The 27,638-nt window shown below is 43.9% G+C and overlaps 1 protein-coding gene and 1 long non-coding RNA gene across 5 annotated transcripts in view; one reads left to right on the top strand and one right to left on the bottom strand.

The window, feature by feature from the left end:
- Positions 1 to 27,420, top strand: part of slc25a21 (solute carrier family 25 member 21) — an 87,966-nt gene extending 60,546 nt beyond the window's left edge. For all 4 annotated transcript variants that reach the window (XM_042071827.1, XM_042071825.1, XM_042071829.1 and 1 more), the window contains 8 exons: positions 7,200 to 7,283; positions 13,060 to 13,126; positions 16,400 to 16,459; positions 17,847 to 17,954; positions 18,288 to 18,452; positions 21,848 to 22,029; positions 25,590 to 25,642; positions 26,111 to 27,420. In XM_042071827.1, coding sequence (XP_041927761.1) covers positions 7,200 to 7,283; positions 13,060 to 13,126; positions 16,400 to 16,459; positions 17,847 to 17,954; positions 18,288 to 18,452; positions 21,848 to 22,029; positions 25,590 to 25,642; positions 26,111 to 26,172 — 781 coding nt within the window. In that variant the 3' untranslated portion in view covers positions 26,173 to 27,420. The remainder of the gene's footprint in view (positions 1 to 7,199; positions 7,284 to 13,059; positions 13,127 to 16,399; positions 16,460 to 17,846; positions 17,955 to 18,287; positions 18,453 to 21,847; positions 22,030 to 25,589; positions 25,643 to 26,110) is intronic.
- On the bottom strand, positions 7,155 to 9,007 carry LOC121692862. The gene is made up of 2 exons (XR_006025365.1): positions 8,751 to 9,007; positions 7,155 to 7,330 (listed from the first exon to the last, which is right to left on the bottom strand). It is a non-coding gene; the product is annotated as an uncharacterized LOC121692862 (long non-coding RNA).
- Positions 27,421 to 27,638: the final 218 nt, after the last annotated feature.

Here is a 27,638-nt window from a genome sequence, read left to right as displayed (position 1 = left end):
ACTACCCCCCCCCCCCCCCCTCCCACACACACACACACACCTCCAACACAACCTCCCCCCACCCCACCCGCTGCTCTCTGAACCCCGCTGCCCCTCTGGTGGAATCCCTGAAACAACCTTTAAACAGCGGGGCTCAAAGCCCACTAGCGGAGTGCGGAGCTGGCCGAGCCTGTTAAAGCAGCACGAGGGCAGGTCAGACCCTCTCGCCTCACTCTGCCTCTGGTCAGCACACACACCTCCTCCATCTCCAACACTTCCTGTCTCCTCTTGTATACTCAACTCCTTTATCACTACCTCTCTTTCTCTCTCTCTTTCTCTTCATCTTTTTCACATGCTGTCCTTATCATGTTTTCCTCTTAGCTCTTCATGTCTGATTTTTTCCTAACATTCTCTCTCACAGAAAGTGATGCTTAAGAGCTTGGCGCTGAGTGGAATATTAATGTATGCAACAAATGTTAATTATTTATTTATCAATGCAACCGTTTCGGTTGTTGTGACAGCACTTGTCTGAGAAGATGTATATATTTTTACTTTGAAAAAAATATATCCACACACACACTGTTTCACAATTGACATGTAAAATATCAAGTTTCAGAGTAAAAGCGCTGTGGGGTTTACCAGTTGATTTGTGGTGGCCACGTTGGGCCAACTCTGTGTTTAGTGGCCATGGGCCATCAGGTCATGACCAGTGTCTGGTCAAAGCTTCTCCTCGTCTTGGCAGGCCTCCCTTTCTCCTGACATCTCTCCTTTCATCTGTGTTCTCCAATCCCTCCCTCTGTCGCGTCCTCTCTTCTCATCTTCTTGTATCTTGTAACGTGTGTGTGTGTGTGTATGTATTTATTTGTAAAGGTATATGTATGTTGTAGGGCTTTCTATGTTTTCACTGTTAGGAAGAGCTGGGACATTATCAGGTTAGAGTGGAATGTTGGAATCTGATACAAGTGCTTCAGCTACCGTCAAGAAAGAGCACATGTGCATTCTGTTTCACCGTGACCAGTACCTCCATATGTGTCTTTATATTTGTTTCCTCATGGCTCCCATTCAGGCCAACAGCCAATCTGACAATCAAACACAGACAGTAGCAGAGCCATCACCTCCAGCCGCTGGGTCAGCTCTGTGTACAGACGCCCGGTCCTCAGGAGACCTGCTACATTAGAACAGCCGTGACTGGCCCTGCAGCTGCCTGAAGAAAAAACAGGGGGCCACTTTGATGTGAGGAAACGGCAAAGGGATGAGCAAGGCTCCCCCCAGCGTCAGCAGGCAGCCCGAAGGGCCCTGGTCATGCCGAGACAGCTGAGGACAGCGACTGACCCCAGTGACCTCTGGGCCTGAAACTCGAGCCCTTGAGTTACTACTTCTCCACTGCCCCCTGCCTACATTGACCAGGCCATGGAAAAACATGCTGCGAAAAAGTAAAGAGTGAGAAACACAGGTAGAGAGAGAGAGAAAAAAAGGTGGAAGGGGTGGACAACGTAGAATGCCAGGAGGCGTCCAAATGGCGCGAGAGACAAACGAGTTCTCATCAAGTCCTTTATGACGTCCTTAAAATGGGCCATTGCAGCTCACTGGGACATTATTATTTATCATGCACGTGTTCGCACCCTGTTTGCGTTTGTGTGGTATAGTGACACCCTCATCCACACAGCCTGTTTTAAGTTTGGCTTGTAATGGGACATGGCAAGCAGCGCAACAGGAGGTTTCACAGGTCCATACCTGATCCTGTGGGCCCATGCTTCCATACCATCTCAGATCCCAGACCAGGTTCTTTCTAATGATAACGCCGATCAGTTTTGCATTCATTGTCAAAATGTGAACAATGGTTAGTCACTTACATGAACATTCCACAGTTTCGAACCTCAGTCGGGACTCAGACAGCCATTAAAGTCCACTCACTTATTCTACTTTTTTTACAAAACAAATGGTCAGGATAAGTATATTTGTGCCAAGCCTCTGGAATGGACATGAAGACGATATTGAATCCTGATGTATTCTGCTGAATCTTGTTAGCTGGCTGAGTAGTTGTAGTCATGGTAGACTGGACTGTGGCCCTGTAAGGGATCAGGCCTGTCTTCCTCCCCGCGCCTCTTTGACCTTGGCTGGCCATGACCCAGCCTCCCTGGGTGCAGGGGGAACCTGTGGAGTGGCTGAAACCCAACCTGGCCTGGCTCAGACCAGACCCAGGCTACCCGCCGGGTCATCAGCGCCAGGCTTTTATCACTTCCCGTCCCCCTGTATCTCCCCTCTCGCCCCAGCCCACCAGCCCCTCTTTATCTGTGTGCCCTTTTCTGACTCCCTCAGACGCACTCGAGCGCCTCTTCATCTCTCTGTCCTGCCCCTCTTTAGGACTTGCTCCAGTTTCATGTGTTACCCTCTGGACACTACATGTATCACTTAGTCTCTCTCCCTAATTCAGCTCTCTCTCTCCCTCCCTCCCTCTCTCTCTCTCTCCCTCTCACTCTCCCTCTTTCCAATTCACCATTCTCTCTCTCTGTCATTCTGTTTTAATGTGAACATGATTAATTACAAAGAATCCAACGCATAAGATTGCCTTACACACTTCAGCTCTGCGAGTAGCCTTCAGATTAGTGGCCGGGCGACCCTTCGTTGGCGTGCCCCTCATCCGTGATGGATTGTGTTAGTTCCTACTGCTTCCTCTCCCCTTCAGAGTGAGCTAATGTTCTGGTCCAGCCCACTCATTAAGATGGCGTCAGCGCCGAGTGTTTGGTTTGGGGCCTATCTAACGCGCAGAGAGGAGAGGAGCGCGGGTGTGATTGGGGCCATGTTGGATCATTTAGGTTAGGCGAGCTTTTAACCCACCATACCAGTTCCTATGCACTTCTGCCATCTTTATGATCCTGCTCATTAAAATTAACTATCTGGCTGTAAAAAATAGATTTTCTTTTAATGCTGCCTTCTGGATTCTCTTACGTGGCGGATTGCGGGTGAAAAGAGGCTTTGCCCCGTGTTCTCCCGATCACAATTTTCTTGGCCCTCTCGCTCTTCTGGAGGGGACTCTCTGGACTAAAATCACACTTGCTTTGCTTCAGATACTTTTTTATTGTTTTCATGTACAAAGATATAATTGATTTTAGTGTGGGTAGAAGGTATGTGAGCACTGCAGGTTGACGCAGAAAATCCCATGAAAATTTTAATGGCTGAAAACATGCCTTTTATGTTGATTATGTTGACACCGTTTCTATTCTGTTCGTGACTCATTATTTCGCTAATATGAGATTACCTCAGTTGAAACACTTTTATGTGATCAGTGCAGTAATTTTGACCCCTTGACACTGTCCTGTAGCTGGGGGAATACCTTTATTTTTAACGAGGCAAATTTAAGAGACTCTTTAAACCGTTCGGCCTGCCCCTTTAAAAACCCCGGCCAATCAAACCCGAAGCCTTTTGATCAACCCAGTCCCCCCTCTCCCCAGCCTCCCCCAGGCCCTTTTCTCTTTTTAACACCATCATTATTGGGGCTCACCCATCCTCTTGTCCTGTCGCCCTGTTTTCTGGGGGGACCTGAACTGCAGGGGCCACTCCCTGAGGGCCCCTAGAGAGCCACGGCCCCCTGCGCCCTCTCCACCCCTTGGCCCCTGAAACATCACGCTGCTCTCTATAAAATAACACATCCAAAGGAGGGAGGGCGCCAGCTCCCTTCCCCCAATACTCCCCCCCCCCCCCCCAACCCCAACCCAACACCCACTGCCTACCCCATCCCACCTCACCCCTGCACCCCACCCCCACATCACTCATTTGCCTCAGCCCCTGTGCCCGGCTGCCCATTCCGCCCTTGTGCCTTTTATTGGGCGCGCTGGGTCAGATGGAGACTGGGGGTAGGTGTGAGTGCTGCTGCTGTTGGGGTGGGGGTATTTATCTAGGCCCGGAGCGTTCCTCTCCCCCGGCTCCCAGAAGCTCTGAGGCCGCCTGGCCTCTCCTTCACCCTCACCTGGGCGACCGCGGGACCCGCGCCCGACCCATAAAAGCAGGGCTGCTGGGAGCTGTGGCGCGGTGCAGATGAACTCACGGCTGTCATCACGCCGGTGTATATCTGCTGCGATGCTGACAGGATGCCGAGAGAGGGACTGATGGTTATGAAGCCCCATGGCTTTCTCTGTTTGTCTCTCTTTCTCTCTCTTTCTCCTTTTCTCTCTCTCTTTCTCTCTCTCTCTCTCTCTCTCTCTCTCAAAGGAATCACTGTGCACACATCCTCTCTGTCTGCCTCTCTCCCTCTCTCTCTCTCTCTACCTCTCTCTCTACCTCTGTTTCTCTCTCTCCTCTCTCTCCCTCTCTCTCTCTCTACCTCTCTCTCTACCTCTGTTTCTCTCTCTCCTTCTGTCTCTATCTGTCTTTGTCTCTTTCTTTCTCTTTTTCCCCCCATTTTCTCTTTCTTCCTCTCCCATCTGTCGTTTCCTCCATCTGCTGAGTTTACAACAGGACACCATGCTTCCAAGGTCTGAAGTGCGGAGCCAATCAAAGCAGACATCCAGCATCCACGTCGCTCTCCTGAGCACCCACAGGCTGTCTGAGTGCTGAGACACAGCCTGCCTTATCTGTCAGTGGGAGCCCACATAGGGACTGATCATAGGGTGTAAACTAGTAAACCTCGGCTTGCTTTCCTGTGTGTGTGTGTGTGTGTGTGTGTGTGTGTGTGTGTGTGTGTGTGTGTGTGTGTGTGTGTGTGTGTGTTTGGTACCTCTGAAAGCTCAGGGGCTCAAAGTAGTCATCTTGTCTCTCAAGGTTACCAGGTTCCACTCATCGTCTCATCTTCTCTTCTCTCTTTCTCAGTCTCTTTCTTTCTCTCTCTCTCTCTTGCTCGCTCTTTCCCCCCTGCCTGTTCTCTTTTTTTACCTTAGGCAGGACCATTTTATGATGGGGTAGGCAAGGGCCACAAGGAAATGAGTTGACCCCGGGGTCAGGAGGCAAAGCAGAGGGGCAGGAGAGCGGCATGGCACGGCCCTGCCATTGCTCCACCGAAGACTGGATGGAGTCGCAGTGAGGGAGAAACAGAGAGAGGGAGCGAATGAAAGAGCAGAGAATAATGGACAGTAACAAAGGAGGAATGAATAGCTTAAAAGAAGAGAGAGAGAGAGAGAGAGAGAGAGAGAGAGAGAGAGAGAGAGAGAGAGAGAGAGAGAGAGAGAGAGAGAGAAAGTGTGTGCATGAGAGAGAGAGAAGAGAGATGGTGAGAGACTGGACATGAGGTAGACATCTTCCAAAAGCCTTCTTGCATCTCTTGACCCTCCAGTCATGTGCCTTTAATTACGCTAGATTTAAATTTGTTTACAAGCCCCACTGCTCTTAAATCTTCCGGGTCTGTGCCCCCCTGGCTACCACTGAAACCACCATGACCCCCTCCCCACACCCACCTCCAACTTTCTGATTGCCTCATACCATAATATCCAGTGTCCCCCCCCACCCCCCAAACGTCAACTCTGTTCTTGTCCCTGCTCCTCTTCTCTACCTTCCTTGAAAATGATACCACCACTCGTGTTCTTTTTACTAGGTTTCAGTCACAGGTTCAGTGATATATGTCGATCCACTATTTTCGATTCTTTCAGAGACACCCTGGGTGGATAGCGGAGCGATATAAAAGGTTGCCTCACCCCATTGGCCCTCCACCTCCCCTCGGCTGGAACCATGGGCCCTTTATGGCCCCATCAGGCACCCGCTTGGACGACTAAGTGCTGACCTCCTGACCTGGCAGTCAAAGCCATATGAGGAAGAATATTTCCTCCTGCCCTACACACACATACTCGCACTGATGCGCGCGCACACACACACACACACACACACACACACACACACACACACACACACACATAGATGCACACACATTCTCCTCTCTCCCAGTCCCTCCTACTTTCTTGCTCTCCATTTCTCTCCATTAATAATAATAATAATAATAATAATAATAATAATAATAACAATAACAATAATAACAATAATAATTAAGCTGCGGTAAGAAGAAGGGATGAAACCTTTAATTAATCTAATTGCATGAGAGATGTCTCTCTGTGGTATCAAGTAACATTTACTTCTCCGTTCATTTGGTTCATTTTCTTCCATTTAATGTCCATTTAAAGTCGTCCATTTAATATGAAAGACGATATACCATACACTGCACAGTACTAATCAGCCCCCATTTTCCAAGACTCACTCAGAAAACATCTCCATTAGCAGTGTGTTAAAAGCCTCATGTACACACACACACACACACACACACACACACACGCAGTCTCACACACTATCTATTACCCTCCTTCACCACCATGTTAAAACATTTACACACACACAGAGACAAAGACTCACAAACACACAGTCACGCACAAACACCAATTACTGTCCCTCATCACCACATTAAAACATTTACACACACACACACACACACACACACATACACACACAATCCTTACTCACATTCTCCACTTAAAAACATTTACACAGCGCTTGGTAACCTTTATTGGCAAGTTACTGGGCTTTTTTTGCTGCAATAACAACAAAAAAAGGGCTCTCAACCTGTTCAATCATATTAAAGGTTTACACGTTGCTGAAGAGCTGTAACCGCCAGGTTACTGGCCTGTTCACCCGCCGCCTCACACCCTCGGCGACACGCAAGAGGCCGGCGCGTAGCGCTCACCCGCTAATTGGAGAAGGAGAGGGTTAAGTAAATGTTTGACTTCTCCCACGTTCAAGAGGGGCTTGTGGCGGGTGCCTCCGGAAGAACAGAGTCACCAGAGAAGGAAGGAGGAGAAGAAGAGAGTGAGGGATCGGAGAGAGGAGTGGTGTGGTGTAATGTCGTGGGTGTAACGTGGTGTCTTCTGCAGTGGGCCTTTTGTGGTGCTGTGGGGGAGTACATATTTGCTAGTTGTACTTCAATGATGCACCACTCAGAAAGGTTGTACTTCAGTGATGCCCCAATCAGAAAGGTTGTACTTCAGTGATACACCAATCAGAAAGGTTGCAATTGTGGATAATAAATTAAATAGATTAGTGATTAACAACATTCCATCCTTGCAATCAACATGCCATCAGATAATTCAGATGAGGTCAAAATACGGTATAATCCTCTCATTAAGTCTCATTGACTCTAACAATACCTTTTCAGTAGCTTCACATCTGCTTTTCAGGTGACTGTAAAAGTATACTAAAAAAAATAGTTTCATTAAATCATGTTTATTTCTCAAACCCTGTCTTGTCAGGTTTCAGCTCCAGAGAGGGACTAGTGATCCCAACAGCTACAGGAGCTTAGGACACTGCTTCAGCACCATCTTCCGCAACGAAGGGTAAGCTTCACACCTCCAACTCCTCCACACCCCTTACTCTGGCAGAGCTACCAACAGAAACACAAAAAGTACAAATTACCTTTGTTTGAAATAGAGATGTGATGAGATGTTATGAGTTGTGTGTGTGTGTGTGTGAGTGTTGCTCTTCCATGGAAGGGCATATACAGTGTACATTTAATTTATAATAAAATAACTTTGCATTACAAATTACTGGTCGGACCTGCCCTGCTTAATGTGAAATGGTAACTGATGTTTAGAAACAATGGGGCTGATGTTTTTCTCTGCAAGTCTCTGTACTGTTTAGCCAACGGCTGGCGTTGTTAATTAAATTTCTAATCAAGTAATCTAACAACTATTTGGACTTACTTTATTGGAAATATGCCATTGAGAAAAAATATTTATGTTTTAATTAACATTCACTAGCACATTATGATTTGTGGTTATTTCAATTGTGTGTACAATATGTATGTGAGTATATATTCCAATGTATCCACAGCCAGTTATTAAATCAAAAGTTTAGCTTATGGTCATAGACCCCTCCATCAGGCCTTATTTTACTAAACACATAGACAATTTTAGATATCATTTGTGTTTTTTCAGTTTATGTTTATAATTTCACTTTTGTAGTGAAATATTCTCTGGTACCCGTCTAATTCGGTCTCTTCTCAGATCCATATCCTTGGCTTCTCGGCCTCTATTTTTTATGATAGATTTGTATGAATGTTTAAAATGTTATAATGAAGTAATGACATTTAATTGAGTATGAACGTCAGCTCATGGTCATACACTACCCCCTAAAACAGACAGACAGACACACACACACACACACACTAAGATCCACACACCACAAACACCAGATCTTCTTTCCTTTCACCCAATTATCACTTGTTCAAGGGTGTGATGGCTGCCCAGTTGCCTGTGGTGGATTAACCACCAGCCTGAAGCACTTACAACTTACACAAATTCCACAGCCTGGGCGCACTTATTATTAAAAATAAACTTTTCCCTGGTAGCAGTCTCTCTCTCTCTTTCTCTTTCTCTTTCTCTCTCTCTCTCTCTCTCTCCTTTTTCTCCTTCCTTCCTTCCCTTTTCCTCTCCTCTACCCCTCCTTGGTCTGTTTGAAAGGAAATGTGAGCCTCAAAGCTTCAACAAGCAATTAGTGCAAAAATGGAAAATGACTACTGTGGCAAATGTTAGCAAAACCCTTAGGTTTTGAAAGATAATATTTAAAAGGAAAAAAGCTTGCCTGTTTGACACCTGGCTGTCTTGCATAATGTTTTACGACCGTATGCCGGTGAACTCTAGAATCGTACCATCCTCTTTTAAGGGAGACTGACGCATTTTTGTTGAAATACTGTTACTTAAACATTCATACTTTTTTTTTGCTTTCCATGCATAAATCATATATGGTTTAAATATAACCAATTACAGACCATAGACACATATATAAGCGCTATGTTAGTTTACATGTTTAAGAAGATAAAGCTGGTTTTCTCATGTCCCCTTGGGTTTAGAACTCTTACCTCGGTCTGTTTGCTGAAGGCAGTGTGAAGATGATGGCTCATGGAGGACAGCAATATTTGTAGATGAAGCATGCAGGCATGTTTACAAGGACCCATGAAGGTGACTTAGGACAGGGGCATTTCTCACAGCCAGCAGAAATAAAGAAAAAAGTAGAAAGAGAGACAATCTTTCCATGACGATCGCTAGAATACATGTTGAAAGGATCTCTCCACCATCATGGCTACAGGACTTAGAGACATGCAAAGAACATGTTTCATTTCAGCAAGTTTTAATTGTTTAAACATGGGTAAAGACGACAGGTGAGCAAGCTTTGTAGCTCCCGCCAGGGATGCGACTGGATTTTGTTTAGTTAGCTTGATTTGTTTAATTTGTGGTTTTCTTTCCTTCCTTGTGGCTTGTCAAAATTGTGGCCAGGTCAGAGAAATGGTTTTTATGAAAATCGGAAGCAAATGATGAGCGAACACACACACACACACACACACACACACACATACACACACACACACACACACACACACACACACACACACACACACACACACACACACACACACAAGCACATGTACGTGTAGATGTATGCATGAGTGCAAACTTACACACAGGTGGGCCCGGCAATAGCCCAAACAATTTGTGTACAAGATCTAAGAAGCGCTTAAAACACGTGTGTTTTACACTGTGTGCGCTTAACAAAACAGTAGTCAAATGAGAACAGTCAAATGGGTTTCCAGATAGACTAGTCACAAAAAACAAAAATTAGCTTTAGTTTATCACCTGGCGACAGTCGCCACTGACCACACCCGGGAAATTTGTGGCTTCCATTTTTGCATCTGGCTGTGTGTTTGTAGAGGGGGATGTGGAGCAGTGGGGGTGTTCTTCCGTTACACTTTCAAAGAAACATTCATACAGACACACACACACACACAAACACACAAACTCCCACATATACCCACACACATACACAATGCCTGATTCAGTGGCCTGTGTAAGTATGCGATACCAAACTCTTATATTGTCACTCAACCAGAACTAAGGCTTGTCATCCCAGTAGCACTCCTACTGTAGCTGGTATCAAGTTAATGTGTCATCTGATCACATTTGTCATACTAATTAGCTAAGGGTCAGGAGCTGTGCTGACCACAGTGACAGCCTTTGTAAACTTGTAGATCCACACCCTCAGCGTACGTTATCACCAAAACGCTTTCAAACAGAAACAATAATATTTACACCTTGGCCAAATCAGCCGAGAACATCTGTGTCTTCCAGCGAAACATGTTTCCACAATACAGCACTGGAAGTTCATCCACCAGTCACACTATACTATCCTGTTCATATACACGTGCACACATACAGTATAAACACACACACACACACACACACACACACACACACACACACACACACACACACACACACACACACACACACACAAGGTATGATCTTAAGTTTGTTGATGTTTTACCATACAGTCCTAAACAGTGTGGTGGTGGTTGTGCTGATGCAGTAAACCCCACTTGCGCAAGGGCTTAGTCAGCCTGAAACCACTTACCCGTCCCGTCTGTAGAATGAATGAAGTACATCACAGAAGGACATCAGTTATTGTTCCACTGTTCTCTCTAAAAACACATTATCTCACATACACCTCATGCTTATATTGAATGCAACTTGAATGATGACATTATACATTATACTGAGGCTAATTGGTCTTTATTAAGGGAAGAGAGGTAAATGAGTTCCTATGAGTATAGAGCAAAGGACGGTCGGTACATTACAATGAAATCAGTGATGGATAGCAGGTTTATTTTTTCATTACTTTATTTATATATATATATATATATATATATATATATATATATATATATATATATATATATATATATATATGTATATATATAGTTGAATTGTGATTCATTACATTGAAATTCACAGTAGCTGCTTAAGGCTTGCTTTATTTATTTTTTAGATATAATTCCATTTACATGTATTCATTTAGCAGACACTTTTCATCCAAAGTGACTTTCAGACTTTCAGTCAATTCTGTTACAAGGGACTAAATTGTCCCTGGTGCAACTTGGGGTTACCTGTGCCTTGCTCAAGGGCACAATGGAGGAAGCCAGGTACTGAACCTCAACTCCATTCAGGCTAATGCATGCTAGCCCAGCACCTCACTACGCTACCACCACCCCAAGCGTTTGCGAACATTTGTTTACATAACAGGTTGCGTTGTAAAAGAAATCTTGCCTCATTGCTACACGCACAGGCCGTATGTGTGTTACTAGAGAATCTCCACTTGCGCTCACACCACAGAATTCAGACCCAGAGTCATAAATAAAGCCTTGCAGGCTCACATTCTGCGCCTAAACTTTCGCCCCTAATGTTTATATGAATATCTCATCTTGAGTATGCGTCACACTAATTTTTGAGGACGTGCACAACCAACACACTAAACAGATGCTGGATATATGTGGCAGTCATAATGCATGCACTGGTAAAAGCAGCTATATCCCAGGTCTAACAAAGTACATCTGGTCTCATAGGTCATTTTAAATATAAACCAGCAGACACCAGCAGTTACTAAGAAAAGTATCCATGCAAATTTAAAATTTATCTTCATTGTGGTTTTTATAATCCCGGTTAGTCAAATACACTCCAACAGCTCAATTTGTTAAACCTGGGTCGCATCATGATCATCCCTCTAACCATCTTAAAATTATTTAAATGTTTAGAATTAAGGACAATTAAGTAATAGTCATGGAATTATTTCCATACTGTGTCATCATCTCTCTATCTGTTTTCCCAGGCACAAGGAGAAATGATGGCTTTTGAACATTAGTTTGCATACCAATCAGAAGAAACGTTCCTCAAACGTTGCCTTATCTGTTCATACACTGTAATTTAATTCTGTTCATCTCCTGTCATCCATCATCCAGTATTCATCCCACACGATAGTGGTTTCTAGCAAACTTCACTCAAATGAATGAATTTTGTTCCGCTGAACTCCAAATGTTTTTTTTTTTACCTCCAGAGAAAACAAAAATAGTTGGTAAGGGAGGGTGTTTCCAGATAACACAGGTGTTTCTAAAGAAGAAGGTGGAAAATCCAAAGCTCAAGCCCTTATTCTGTGCCCTCTGAATCACCATGATGTTTTTGTGGCTCTTGATTGACTGTTAACACCTCCTGCGGCCTAAAACATTTCACTTTTACTTACCAGTAGTTTACGTCCCTGAAATCAGCTGGCATTTTATGTTTTGCAAATCTGATCAAAATCAGAATCAGTTTTTATTGGCCAAGTATACTTACATATGCAAGGAGTAAAACATTCAATAGACAATAGTAATAGACACATACTGTACAATATAGACAACAATTTACATAAAGGCACATGCATAATGCATTCAAAAGGCACATACATAATGCATTCTATTTAATACAGTTCTCTTGATTGTCACATGAACGCCTGAAATGAATTTAGAGTGTCTACTGACTTCGATTAAAAACTGAAGGATCTATTTTAGTAACAGAGTCCTGAGACTGTGAGAACATTAGGAATGATCGGATCTGTTCCCATGTTAAACAAAAAAAAAAAAAAAAGATAAATGCGCGTACATAACCAAACTACCCAACCACTAGATGCACAGTAATAAAAGACAAACATGACCATATTAGTGACTGAGGAAGACCTTGTCTGTGAGATCTGTTTATGTGTTCAGCCTGGGAATAAACAGCCTCACCGATGTACAGGCTCACCATTTATTTTGTCAATAGTCCATCAGCGTCTGTGTGAAAGCACCCGGGTGAGCTGCTGTGCCTGCTGTGGCGTTCAGACCCAGTCCAACCTGTTCTTGTTCCTGACCACACACTGGCTACTGGAAACAATACACACTGTCAAAAGGAATTCAAAGGAATCACTGTGCACACATCCTCTCTGTCTGCCTCTCTCTCTCTCTCTCTCTCTCTCTCTCTCTCTCTCTCTCTCTCTCTCTCTCTCTCTCCATGCGTGAGAGTGTGTGTGTGTTTTATGTGTGGTAACTTCTGACTCAATATTTTAACTCTCATCTTTTTGACTTTCCATTGTCTTCTAGCACATCTAATGTGAAATTCAACGCCACACAGAAACTTGAATCAACTTGAATAAAAGAAACAAGTTTGTCTTGCCATTGGAGCAGGACTATACAGATGCACACACACACGCATGTCACATTTCCTTGTAATGTACTTTATATGATCTGCTCTCTCTTTTTGCTTTCTTTGGCAGTGTGTTTGGGTTTTATAAGGGAATCTTGCCACCTATCCTGGCAGAGACACCCAAAAGGGCAGTTAAGGTAAGCAAAGAAAATAATCCCTCATATATGGTGACTACATCAACAATCCTACCACATTTTGTTGGCACCACTTTCCTGACACTTTCCTTTTTTTGTGTTTGACAATAGTTTTATCCCTGTTCACTTGGAGAGTTCATTTCTAACATCCAGATTGTTGTTTTATTACATGTGGAAGTGTATTTGGTACACTAAATTGGGTTATTCCCTTGCACTAGGAGTGTTCATTTATAACGTTCCAAGTAAACGCCTGTGTGAGGGACCCCAGAAGTGGGTGAACCACTAATACCTAACCGAGGGGTCCCCTCATATGGCTCTCACACTGGGCACGCCTGAAAGTGTGAGCCGTAGATGGGGCCCTCAGGTTAAGTATTAGTGCTTCACCCACCTCTGGGGTCCATGTCACAGGGCTCCACCTAACCTGGCAGACCTGCACATGGCTCACACACTGGGCATGCCTCCAGTGGCCTCACAGGAAGCCATTTCACTTCCAACACACCATGTAGTGAAAGGAGGAAGCAGTCACCCCCTCAAAGCCTCAACACTGAGTCTACAGGCTAGATTGTATTTAACATGTGTCATCATGTAGCCTGGAGGACCAGACCCAATCTGAAAGATTAAGGGTCTGGCCACGAATAATGTAATGGCCCAACTCGAGGCATTTGCACGCATTTGAAAATCTCACTGCACGGAATTGGATAACACTATACGATCAATGTTAACTGACCATGACTTCAATGATTATGAATTCATGCATGAATTAATTCATGATTCATGTATTCATATCTATATATCTCATGAATCTTCAGGAATTGACATGAGTTCATAGTTTGTCATTCGTGACCTCATACATGAACAGCACATCACCTAAAGCATTAGGTACGGTGGGCACATTATGATTTATTAAGCATGATCATGATTATTTCTTTTTCTGCCAAAAATATGGTCATCACTGCTCAAATTCTGATCTGAACACAACTTTGCAGTTCTCAAAGTCAAAGTCAGCTTTATTGTCAATTTCTTCACATATATTAGAAATATACTAGAAATTGAAATTGCATTTCTCTATCCCACGGTGAAGAAGAAACAACGCAACAGATAAGACAAAAAGTGCAACAGATAAGGACATTTTTAACACTAAACAGTAAATAACAACAATATCACAAGGCAAAATCACAAGACAAAAAACACAAGAATGTAACAGTTAGCTAAGAAATTGTACATGATGTGTTGTGATAGAGCAGAAAAATGTGCAAAAGTGCAATAATGCAAGAGATGTGTATTGTCAGAGTGCAAAATACTATATACAAAAATACAGCAGAAACTTCAGTCCATAGTTTTGTGCAAAAAGATGCTATAAACAAAAAAAAACACATGTCTCTAAACACATGTCATTATTCACCACTTCAGTTGAGGAGCCACAGACATGAACTCATAATGATGATGATGATAATAATAATAATAATAATAATAATAATAATAATACATTTAATTTAGATTTTGTTCATCTTTTCAAGGTACCCAAGGGTACTGTGCAATAAGGTATAGGCATAAGAAGTACATTTAGCAAGCAATCACATACATGGCTAGATTACACTGACAGTATGGACAGTACATTTAGACAGGGACAATGAGAGAACAAGCATACAGGAAGGACACGGACACAGGCTGGACATGGATGCATGGATGCAATAAATGCAAAGATGCAGAGGTTGCATAAACACACTCAGAGGAGATGCAGTTAGTATACTGAGCACAAAGTGAATACCAAGTGTAGAGAAGAAGACAGAACAACAGGGAAAATAAAGAGGCAGTGCAAGTAGAAATCAGGGGGCTGAGAGGAAAGCTAAGCTAAAAAGATGTGTTTTTAACGGAGTTTTAAAAGTGGATATAGTTGTGCTTTGGCACATCACAAGCAGCAGGGCATTCCACAGCTTAGGACCTACCACACTGAAGGCCCCGTCACCCATGGAGTGAAGCCAAGATGTGGGAACTGCTAAAAAACATGTATCCATAGAGCTAAGGGTGTGTGATTTCCGGTATGGGGCGAGGAGGTCTGATAGTTAGGATGGGGCCAGATTATGTAGGGATTTATAGACAAGGAGAATAATTTTGTATTGAATGCGGTAGTGGACAGGAAGCCAATGCAACTGCTGAAGGATTGGAGTAATGTGATCCCAGGGCCTGGTGCGGGTGAGTAGCCTTGCAGCAGAATTTGGACATACTGCAGCCTATTTAGGGTTTTAGCTGGGATGCCGTAAAGTAGAGTGTTGCAGTAGTCTAGCCTAGATGTAATGAATGCATGTATACGTGTTTCTGCTGCAGATGAGTTGAGGGAGGGGTGGAGTTTGGAGATGCTTTTGAGATGAAAGAAAGACGTTCTGGTGATTTATTTTTGATATGTGAAGCGAATGAGAGAGTAGGATCCAGGATTACGCCCAGATTTCTTACTTCAGCAGAGGTGGTAGTGAAATAGCCGGCGATAGATAGTTGCAGATGTTCAAACGTGCCAGAGGTTTGAAAGGTCAGCTCAGACAACAGCCCACCACTGCAGAGACTGACCGGAAGGTGTGAAGAGCTGCTGACAGACACCATTAACATTCTATCAGGAGGGTCTCTGCCATGATGGATTCTGCCATGTAATGAGGATTGGCAACAGCAGGCATCAAACTCAGGGGAAGGATTCAGAGAAGAGTTTTACTGTTTACTCATATGACTTCTCAGCATCAAGGTCAACATGTCGGGTCATGTTCTCTTTACACAGGGAGATGTCAGTGTGCGGTGGTTAAAAAGGACTATGCAGGTCTGGTTATTTCTTCGCTGTTTCTGGGTTTTCGCTGGATTTGGGCTTGCATTTTTCACGATACAGTTCCCCCTGAAGCTTCGGTAGGAAGTGACTGCTATGCTAAACCCCCACTAGCTAGCGAGCTAGCCATCAAGAAACCAAGCTAAACACATACAGGGCTCACAATAAAACTTCTTCGAAACTACAATCTGACTACATTTTCGAGCCGCGATTGGATACTTCCGCTAAGTCACATCCGGTTTTCTTCGGACCGGGAACAAAAAGTTGCATATTCGTTTTTTCCGCGGAGAAGTGATAGGGGGAGACGAAGCACCCACCAAACGACCCAGAAAGTGTTGTAGAACCATCAGAGCGACTCTCAACCTGCATAATTAAGGTGATTTTTGCTAAAATTGTTGCATAGTGCTACTTTAATATTTGGGAGGGGAGCATTTAAACTCATTATTTTTTATTTTTTTTGTCTTTCACAGTTTCTTACCTTTGAGCAGTATAAGAAAGCCCTGAGCTTTACCTCTATGTCTCCTGGACTCGTGAGTATCTCTCTCACACACATATACTCTCACACACACACACACACACACATACCGTTTTCAAATCCTGTTCGCAGTGTTCTCATGCCTATAGCTGTTGTGTATATATACTTATACCTACATTGTATGTAAACATAAGCCTTATTGTTTAAATATGGATTCGATGAATCCATGTTTACCAAGTTATAGTTCTGTAAACTATGCTTGTTTAGTTTACTATGTTTCCTTTTTGGTAATTTGTCAATTTGTCATGGGACCTCTTAATCCCACGACGACCGTAGGAAATATTTTCACATTCTCAAAATAGTCAGTCTATAGGACAAAAGGCAATGACTAGCTCTGTAGGCTTGTCCTGGTGGTGATGCAACAGGTTTGGTAAGATAGATATGCAAACTGACACAGTGGCAAACCATTACACTATTTTAGCGAGGTGGCTACAGGCTTCTATTTGGGAAATGGATATTTATGCACATGCATGAGTGTTTTGCAGAGGTGTGAGTGTGTGTGTGTGAGAGAGAGAAAGAGAGAGAGGGAGAGTAGAGGATATGCATGATATGTTTGTGTCACATCGTTAGCCTTTACCTCATTGTTAAGGTGATGGATGAGATATTGTACAATATCATGTGCATGTCTATGTGCTAGAGAGTGAGTGTGTGATAGACACTGGCTGCATGAGTGTATGAGTGTGGACGATTAATGATGCTGATTAATAGTGATGAGAAGCAGACAGATGACATCCCTGCCCTTCTCTGGAATACAAATGATCTGTTCACCTATCAATCACTCCAGTGTCTGCACACACCCAGCTCTAGAGGCTCAGAGTGCTGTGTATTTAAGGCTCTGTGGTCATGTACAACATGTGTGTATGTGTGTGTGTGTGTGTGTGTGTGTGTGTTGTGCTTAAAACAGCCTCTCAATCTTCTCAAGGAGCATGGTTTGTGGGATTACTGGTGTGTGTGTGTGTGTGTGTGTCTGTCTGGGTGTGTGTGTGTGTGTGTGTGTGTATACGTGGTGTGTGACCATGACAGGTAGTGCTGTGCAGTGACATAGTGACATGAGGACAAGGAAAGTGAAAGAGCTGTTGAAGAATTTGCTCAAACACAGGCACAAACACAAAGGCAGTCTAAGAGTCTTTTTTGGAGTCCTGATTTTACTGTATCTTAGTTCCTTCATTATATCTCTCTCTCTCCTCTCTCTCTCTGTGTGTGTGTGTGTGTGTGTGTGTGTGTGTGTGTGTGTGTGTGTGTGTGTGTGTGTGTGTGTGTGTGTGTGTGTGTGTGTGTGTGTGTGTGTGTGAGAGAGAGAGTGTGTGTGTGTGTCTGTCTCTCTCTCTCTCTCTCTCTCTCTCTCTCTCTCTCTCTCTCTCTCTCTGTGTGTGTGTGTGTAGGCTCTGTCAGTAGCAGGCCTGGGGTCAGGCTTGACTGAAGCTCTTGTAGTGAACCCATTTGAGGTGGTGAAAGTGAGCCTGCAGGCCAACAGAGACTCCTTCAAAGAGGTGAGAAACCCACAGCAGGTACTAATCCCCTCTGCAGACTGCATCGCAGCTCTCTTAGGGGGGTTTACCCCGCCGCCCCAACGTATGTAAACTGAACGGCAGCTTTACAACCACCTGCAAACGTAGGCAGGACTGGACTTAACATATGGAATGACATATTCTGTCATCTGTTTGGCCTCACTCATCTCCTCACTGTTTTTCTCTCTTTCCTTCAACCTGATCTCTCTTTTATCACCTCTACTCAACCATCCTCCAATCCCCTATCACTCTCTCCCTCCCTCCCTCTCTCTCTCTCTCTCTCCCTCTCTCTCTTTAACCCTGTCATGCACCCAGCAACCCTCCACGTTTGGACAGGCTCGCCAGATCATCCAAGAGGACGGCTTCGGGCTCCGGGGCCTCAACAAGGGCCTGACGTCCACGCTGGGTCGCCACGGCGTCTTCAACATGATCTACTTTGGCTTCTACTTCAACGTCAAAGACGCCATCCCTGCCAGCCAGGTCACTATACCTCACCTCCTCTTTACAGTGTCTGCTCTGAGTACTCTACTGTACCAATGAATGCTTTGCCCAGTAGAGGTCATTAACAGCTATAGTCTATGTTGAGAGCTCGTCATGAGACCAGGTATGGCTAGTCCACCAATCGCAGTGATGCTGCCAAATCACCCAGCCAATTTACTAATCCTGGGACAATGGCCAAGGTCATAAATTATTCTCCAGTCACAATGTTTACAATTCAAGTCTCACTGACGTGCAAATAGGCCTACTGTACACGTTCTTGGTTTGTCCACAGAACAGCAGAGAACTTCTTTACAAATCAAGCCACTGAACCCATCTTATGTACGCACATACGATCACGCTGCCCAATAACAAGGCCAAATCCATAATCCTGTCTCAATGACTCTGTTTGCCCACCAAGTCCCTACCCAGTCTTGTGCGCCTTTCCTGTTTATCTTACCTTAGTGCCTAATCTGTATATATCACGTTGTTTGGTCTGGACCAGCCTGGGGCTATACACGTGTAAGAGTATTTTTAGAGCAAGGGGTGGGGTAAGAGGCTGTTATGGAATCACAGCTACAAGACACACATCATGGCTGCAAAGGATGTCAGTGGTGCTGACATCACATGACCCTAGTGCCACATTTTTCATTTAATATTTATTTATTTATTTATTTATTATACTTATTATTATTATTATTATTATTATTATTATTATTATTATTATTATAATTATTTATTTATTTATTTATGTATTATACAGGAAAGTATTAAAAGTAACAAAGTTACAGTTTAAAACGGGCCTGACCTCCAGCAGGTTCCTGTTCTGCAGCACATATAACAAGTAACAGGGACAGGGCACATCACACATCATATTTACATACAACACAAAGCAAACATATAGACATATGATGACATGTGATTCTTATCTGACCGTGGTTTTATCGTTATGGCCTGACCTCACAAAGATTTGCATAACAGTGGTTTTCTTCAATGTACTTTTCCCTGTCAAACACCCAGCGCAAGTAATTTAGCCTCTGGTGCATGGTCCAGATGATGTTTTCTTCAATATCAGGTCATTAAATGACTGAAGCAGTAGAAGAAGTGCTTGTATGCTGACCAGTATACATAGCAGATGATGGGTAAGATCCATCAAGTTTCTCATCCAAATAGCGGTGTAAATTGAAGTGACGTTACTGTGCAAACGTTCCCTCTACTCTTATAATCCTAGCCTAAAACCCTCCAAAATCGAACATTTTATAACATTCAGTATGGTTTATTTAATTATTCAGTTAATCACAGGAGTTTGTGGCCTTGGACTGGAGGCTGGCAGGTTCTAGTCGAGAGTTCATCAAACTAAGAGCCTCTCCCATAGGGCTGACTAGACGGAGCACTTGGTTTCACTCAGCAATAATCAAAGGACCTTCTACTCAAACTCCCATTAGCAATGACATAGCCAGAGTTAGGAAAAGAGAGAAGAAAGGTAGAGAGAAGGGCTCGGGAGAAAGAGAAAGAGAGAGAGAGAGAGATTGAGATTGAGGAAAGTGAGCTTGTAAGATCAAACTCACTAATGCCACTTCTGTTTGCCTCCATAATATCCTCAGTGGGTTGGGTTACACATCCGGGAAGGGTTCTCTCCCAAACAAAGCTTAATGTTGTTTAATGGAAACATTACCATGTGCTCGGCTCCACATGTATAAACTGCAGCATTAGATTAGCTCAAATGAACTAATTGGAAGCAGACAGCGGTATTATTCGGTGGGGTGGGGGTTGGGGGCGTTGGGATGGTGGGTAGGGGGCGTTGGGATGGTGGGTAGGGGTGCCTTACTCTTTACAGTTGAAAGCACAAGTTAAAACTTGTCTGTGTCTCTCTTTCACTCTCTCTCTCTTTCTCTCTTTCACTCTCTCTCTCTTTCTCTCTTTCTCTCTCTCTCTCTCTCTCTCCCTATTCCTCACTGGCCCCACTCAGGAGATGAGCACCAGCCACCAGGTGGTCAAGTCCGCAATCCAAACGTCCATCATTGCAGTGACCAGTCATTTAGTGTTTAGGGGGAAGTGACTCACAACCTGCTTTTTTGATTACTGTATCAAGTCTTTTCTTTGTCTTTGGGATGTGGTGGGAGGTAGTAGTGGGGGTAGGCTCTGGCTGGGGTGGTTGAGGAGGTATTCCCTCAGGATTCAAGCTCTGATTAGGCACTCCTGTTTTCCAGAGTAATCGCTCCTGCGCAGTCAGATAGCTTGATCCAGTTAGATTGATGATTCATTTCTTCCACAGGTCTTTGCTGGCCATATACACAACCGGTGAAATTAAGCAGCCAATATGTTAGCGGTGCACAGGGAGGCTTATGGCTCCATCTATTACTTCTGGGAGGAAGGCAGTGAGAGGGAGAGAGGGAGATTAATTAGCTGTTATTTTAAAGGAGGAGGGGTGTTGGGTAAAGATTTCATAATTTGATGTATGGTTAACAACAAGTCGGAAAAGAACTGATTGGTGTGTGTTGGATTTGACGCGGTGGCGTGTTCCGCTTGCTCACTCGCACGCACGCACACACACACATGCACACACACAGACACACTCACATGCATACATGCACACACACACTTACAGTCACTCACTCAAACACACACTCCTCCAAAGCGTAGAATTAGCTGTTGATTTAGTCCACCGCGCCGGGTGTCCAGCACTTTGAGAAAGGCCGGGCCTGACTCGGGTCCTGTCATTTGTAAAAATATCCTGGCCAATTAGCTGTCAGAGCTGTGCCGAACTGTGGCTTCTCTGGCTACAGTAATACCCCTGCGCCGAGTCACTGCCCAATTACCCAAATTGTCCCCATATGCCTCCCCAGCCACTCCCGTGCCCCCTGCTGGACATGTGATCTGGGCGCAGCCAATCAGAGAAGCCGCCGCACAGTCAGGAAGCTCTGATCCCGCTCCCCTACCACCATTAAATGATTAGAGCTTTCATGCCAGCTTTGCAATCATATGCACAGCCTACTGCCCTCTTTCTTTCTCTCTCTCTCTCTCTCTCTCTCTCTCTCTCATTCCCTCACTCCCTCACACATGTCGCCTCTTCACTGCATTTTTTCCCTGTATATATCCTTCATCTCTCTCTCTCTTCATGTCTCTTTTTGTTTCCTCTCTCCCTCATTCACACACACACACACACACACACACACACACACACACACAATGTTTCTTCCCTCGTCTTTAGTAATCCATTATTGTTTGTCAGTTGAAAAAGTTTGAATGGCTATACAACCAGATGACATGGCATGGTAAATATTGTCCAAGAGTCAACTGTCATGCATTCATTATTCATGTATCGTCTTATTAATGCAACATTCAGAAATTCACCTACCTATGTAATCCCTCTCTTCTGTCTTTTCTCTGTCTTCCAGGACCCCAGGTTGGAGTTCCTGAGGAAGTTTGCCATTGGCCTGACGTCCGGCACGATTTCATCCTGTGTCAACATTCCCTTTGACGTGGCTAAGAGTCGCATCCAGGGCCCGCAACCTGTGCCTGGGGAGATCAAGTACCGCAGCTGCTTCCAGAGCATGGCCCTGGTGTACCATGAAGAGGGGTGAGAGTGTGCTACCACATGGCCATTACAACAGACACACACACAGACATACTGGACGTCAGGACATGTGAGGTCCATTTTTTCTTTTTTTTTTGTGCTTGTTTTGGTCACCCTTCATAAAGCACAGGCCCTTCTGTTTTCTGTGAATCGTTGACATCCGCTGGGTCCACTGCACACCACTTCGCAGAAATCCTGGAGCCAAACCAGAGAAAACAGAGGCAGGTGTGGGATAGTCACGCAGGGAATCTGCAGGCCCTGTGTCCCCCTAAGGACCCCAGCCAGCCAGTCAGTCGGTTCGTCAGTCAGTCCCCAGCCTGTCCCTTCAAGTTGGGACCCGTGCGCCGTTTCTTATTAGGCCACTCTGGCGCCTTAAGGGTGCTGCCCTCTTCAATGCTATTTATGTTCCCCCTCTTTTTTTGAAAACTTTCTTTTTTTCATTGCAGTGCTGGGAGTGGGGTGGGGAGTGGGGGGGGGGGGGGGGGTTCGGGTGGGTGGTGGTGGGTGGTGGTGGGTGGTGGTGGGTGGGGGGGTGGAGTGGGGGGGGGGGGGGGGGTCGGGTGGGTGGTGGTGGGTGATTGCTGAAAGGTGCTGCCCCCTCTGCCCCATCCTGTCCAGCGCTGGCTAACGCGAGCCAGTCGCCGCTAATTAGGGGCCCCTGTGGGAGAGGTCGTTAAGCGGGCCCTAACGAGGCGCGCGGCGCTCGGCGGGTCAGGCTCATCAGACAGCGGGGGCAGGAGGAAGCAGAGCGGGGCCCTTATTAACCACAGCGGCCAGCTCTCTCGCCGCCGCCACCGGAGCCAGCCACAAGCCAGCCACTGCCACCGCCACCGCCACCTCTCAGACCCCCTCTCAGGCTCCCTGCCTTCAGCTGCTACACATTACAGCAGGTACACTCCCCAACAACAACACACGACTAATGTGACTACCTGAGAGAGAGAGAGAGAGAGAGAGAGAGAGAGAGAGAGAGAGAGAGAGAGAGGCATGGGACGGGGTACTAAAAGGTAGCTAACCAGACACAGGCTTTCAAATATGTGTGTATAAATAAAGAGGAGAACAATAGTAAGGGGAGCAAGTGCTTCACTTAAACTTGGTATTCTGAGGAACCCCAAACTGCATGCCAAAGGGATGTGGTGGGATGTGCCATAAAAATTCTCACTTTGTAAAAATGTGTCTTTTTAGGAAATTGAAATAAATTTGGGCATTTCATTTTCATTCAAATATGTTAAGTTTGATTGAGGTGGCAGACTCTAGTTCCAGTTTATTAGTTTCAGTTCCAGTACATTCCAGTTAGGGGTGGGTAATATTCCCCCAACAAATCATATCACAGTCTTTTTAACACACAATGACATCCCATTATCTAAACTGTGTTCTTTCTTCCCAGTGTTGTCAGGAATATCCTGACTTGAACAAGCCTATAGATTTGTTTATCTGCACCATTTAAAACAGGACATTACATTCAAGATACTGTTTTGTTGTTTTGTCATTGAACATTTTTCATTCCTCAAGATAGTAGAAAAACATAGAAAAAACATGTGCACATATCTAATTCTGACACTATCATACACACAAACCTTCTAAGAAAAATAAACGCCAACCCATTTGAAACACTCTAGGCATCTTTTTTACATATATCCTTTCTAGATGTTTGAATAGATTAGGCGTTTTACCAGCAGAAGTGCCTGGTAAGGTTACCAGATAACTTTGCCACACTGCTTCTATTGTTTGGGAATAGTTCCACGCCCACGATGTTGCTACCTTATGTTGAATTGTTTTAAAAATATGTCATGCATGAAAGAGGACCATGAAAAAAACATGATATTGTTTATTCAGTCAACATAGCCTCCTAGTAGGCAATCATTCTGTTGGTTTGTCAACATAGCATTGAGACACGACATCAACGTCTTTTGTTTGGTTTGGATACATTAATAACATCTTGTCACGATCTCCACGATTCACCAGAAAAGCAGACAGGGATGTCTTCAAGGTAGATCACAATAATCATTCGATTAAAATCATCCAACTGCCCGACCCTAATTCAAGTAATTTTTTGACTGCCGAGTTCCTGAGTTGCTGAGTGCTGTGACTTTAGTTGCTTAAGATTATTTATCATGCATTATAATTGCGATGCTTGTTTAATATATTGGTTAACACCAGGCCGCTTCTCAAATCTCAGTTGAGATTGAGAGTGGATCTGGAAAGACTTCATTGACTTTCGACTGCCAGGGGCATATAACCAGTAGTGAAATTAATCTTAAACTGGTGCATTATACTCTTACCAAATCGTTTCAGAAGCAATCAAATCTTTCTTGTAAACAAAGGTTTTAAATGCAGTGTTAGAGCCCTTTGAGGTAATGGTTGGAAAGTGTCAATATTCTGACAGGGCTCTACAGTGCGCCCATTTCACTCGCACATGCGAGTAAAAATGATGGCGTGCGAGTGCAAAACAATATTTAGGCGCACTGGTGCGAATGACTTCTAACCATGTCAATGTTTGTCTACAAAATACACCGCAACATTAAGAAACATTACTGGTGCAAACCATAGAATCACGTCGCGAATGCAGCATAAAAACTACAACTCCCATCAACGTTAGCAGTTTCGCGTTGTGACTCGCTAGTAGTCGCTTCTATCAAATCCAAGAGCACGCAGAAAAAGTGGAAAGTTAGACTAGCCAGCCAAGATGCAAAGATTGAAGAAATTAGTTCTTCTATCCACCGAATTCATCGGATTTTGGAGGAACAGGATGAGATTCTGAGAATGCAGTGAGAGAAGAAAAGGTAACCTAACATGCCTTTTAGCCCAGTTGACGTATTGGCTGCAATATGCAAAATATAGCTGTAGCGAACAGGCACAAAAGTAGCTTCCCGTAATACTCCCATTTTATTCAAAGGTAGAACGCTACTGACAACTCCAGGCTTCCACGCATGCTTGTTTGTTTACACCGAATACAAGCTGAAGTGCAAAACGAAAGTAGGCCTAACGTTTGCCTACTGCCCCCATCAATGCAGATATTTCAAATAAAATAAAAGTTAAAAAAATATATATATCCTTGATTAGCCTATGTTGGGTTTTGTGGATGAGAAAATGTTGTAGTTAGCTGTTTTAGGCAGTATGCAGTCAGATAGGTCACCATGGGCATATTTGGATTAGCTACAGATGGATTCACAAATAAATAAATTAGCCTACATTTGGCAGGATACTTGATATATAGGCTAAATGCAAATATGGCAATGTATTATACTATTTTACATTAACAAAATGTAGGAAAATAGAACAGACTGAAAATAAAGAAGGCACTGATCTTTAAAATCCTATTACTGTAGCCTAAATGTTGTCAGTCATTCTTAATATTCGCAATTGGTGCACTGGCATGTTTAAGTGTTAGCTGCAGTGTAATGTTAGATTATGTTTAAGTTAAGTACAGAACTGACTGTGCGCCCAAATTTTTCTCTGTGCTCCTAAATTTTTTAACTTGGGCGCACAAGTGCTCCTGGAAAAAAATGTTAGTGTAGAGCCCTGTCTGAACATGCATCCCATTGTTTCCTTTTTCCTTTTCCTAGTTACCTGGCACTGTACAAAGGATTGGTGCCCAAGATTATGAGGCTTGGACCAGGTAGGATGGGCACTGGAGGGCTGCAGGGGATATATATGTAAACCACACAATAGCGCTGATAGGCCTATTTGATAGAAGAGTAAGCATATTAGCGAGGTTTTATTGTTAATACGTTTTATTAGAGAAGTTATGCATTTTATTAGCGAAGTTGTTTATTTGCAGCATTAATTCAGCTAATAATATGGTTAAGGTAGAGTCAGAGGTAGACTTCCTTAGGTTGTCCTCCTTATTTTGGCTGCTAAGGTCATTTTTGCAATGGTTTAAGGATTTTCTTACAAAATAATGAGAAAACCTTAGGACACCTTAAGGAGAAGACTTAAGGATGTTTTGTGCAACCAATTTTAATTGAAGGAAACCTTAACTTAAGGTGTTTTGTGCAACTGGCTCATGGTTCCCGGAGGAAGTCTTCACAATATGCTTCCTATGTATCTCTCCTCCCCCCCATCCTCTGATGGTTTCTGTCTGCAGGAGGTGCCGTCATGCTGCTGGTGTATGAGTACGTCTCTGGCTGGCTGCAGAAACACTGGTGATCGCTGGGCCTTCACACCGTGGTCCATCAGGGTTCTGTGGGTCTCATCACCATCCCAGGCCCTGAGCGTGGTGTAACCCCTCAACAGAGTCAACAGGGAGCCTGAATGGGTCATCATGACCTATAAACTTCGTATTGGATCTGATTGTGGGTACTCCTAAGGACCTCTGCGAAAGATTGGCTTACTGACCTCTAAATCCCAAATGGACATCAGAAACATTAATCACAAGGACCACACCTTCAGTATTTTGCTACCAGAAATATGTAAATGTATTTTTTTAAATGCTACATAGGCTATACAGCAGCATAGGCTATACCATCTATCTAGCGGACTAAACAGAAAAGACATTTCAAAAAGAGATTACTGTAGTTGCTTGACTAATGCTCAAACAGTCCCCCTCCTTAAACAGCTTATTAAGAAGAGGCTGATGACTCCTTTGTCCTGCAATCCATTGGTGTTTTTACACAGTGCCTGGGTCACAGCTTCTTTATGAGATCATGATACTCAGATCCTGTAATACAGTAATACAGCCATTTGTCTACAGCGTCCATAGACAAACTGCCTGTACAGGCCCCTGCCATGGATGAGGCATAACTGCCGCTTCATTCTCCTGCTAAAGTGAAATCTTTAACTCTCAATTTTGCAAACCTGTTTTTCAGAGACAAGTCACTCGCTGAATTGCTTTTGATTGGAGATTTTGTCCACTGAAGACTAAATTTAATCCAGATCTGAACTTAATGCACGTCTGGGAATGCAGCCCAGTTTTTTTAAGGTTACTGAGGTTTTCCAATCTGTGTTATAAATTTGTGTACCAGTTTTCGGGTTTGACCTATAAATCCAATCAAGGGATTGTGTGTTGTTAAGTCATTTCTTTCATTCAGTATTTAATGATATTTTTATGGCTCGCATTTCCTCCTTTTGAAGGGGCTAACAGAGACGTTAAGGAAAGAAACATGGAGACTGAAAAACTGAAGATATATTTTGTCTGGAGAGTTGGTGGTCTTTGTGAGTTTCTATGCAGTTGGAGCATTCTGTAAAGGACACAAATCAACAATTGATAAGGGAATTGTTGTTACTTAATTACTAAGTAATGCTTTTTTGAAATGATTTGATAAAGTGTAAGATAAAGTCTTAAATTGATCAACTTCATAGCAGACAGGAATAAAAAAGGTGAATACTTGCCAAACGGATGTGTGACCTTGGCCATGCTGACTTGGCAGTAAAGTTAATTTTAACACTGGCACTTCACCCTTGTATTGTGTGTGTGTCTGTGTGTGTGTGTGTGTGTGTGTGTGTGTGTGTGTGTTTGATCACATATCTGAATCATTGGACCAATGATCAGTGTATTCGTAGTGGTTCTCCATTTCTCTGCCTCTCTCTCTCTCTCTCCCTCTCTCTTTTGTTCTCAGGGCTAGCGCTGTCAGCATACCTGTCAACCATCGAGCCCGCATTAGCCTAGAGCCAGC

Source organism: Alosa sapidissima, chromosome 19 (assembly GCF_018492685.1).
Source record: "Alosa sapidissima isolate fAloSap1 chromosome 19, fAloSap1.pri, whole genome shotgun sequence".
NCBI lineage: Eukaryota > Metazoa > Chordata > Actinopteri > Clupeiformes > Clupeidae > Alosa > Alosa sapidissima.
This window is presented reverse-complemented; position numbering and strand designations above follow the sequence as displayed.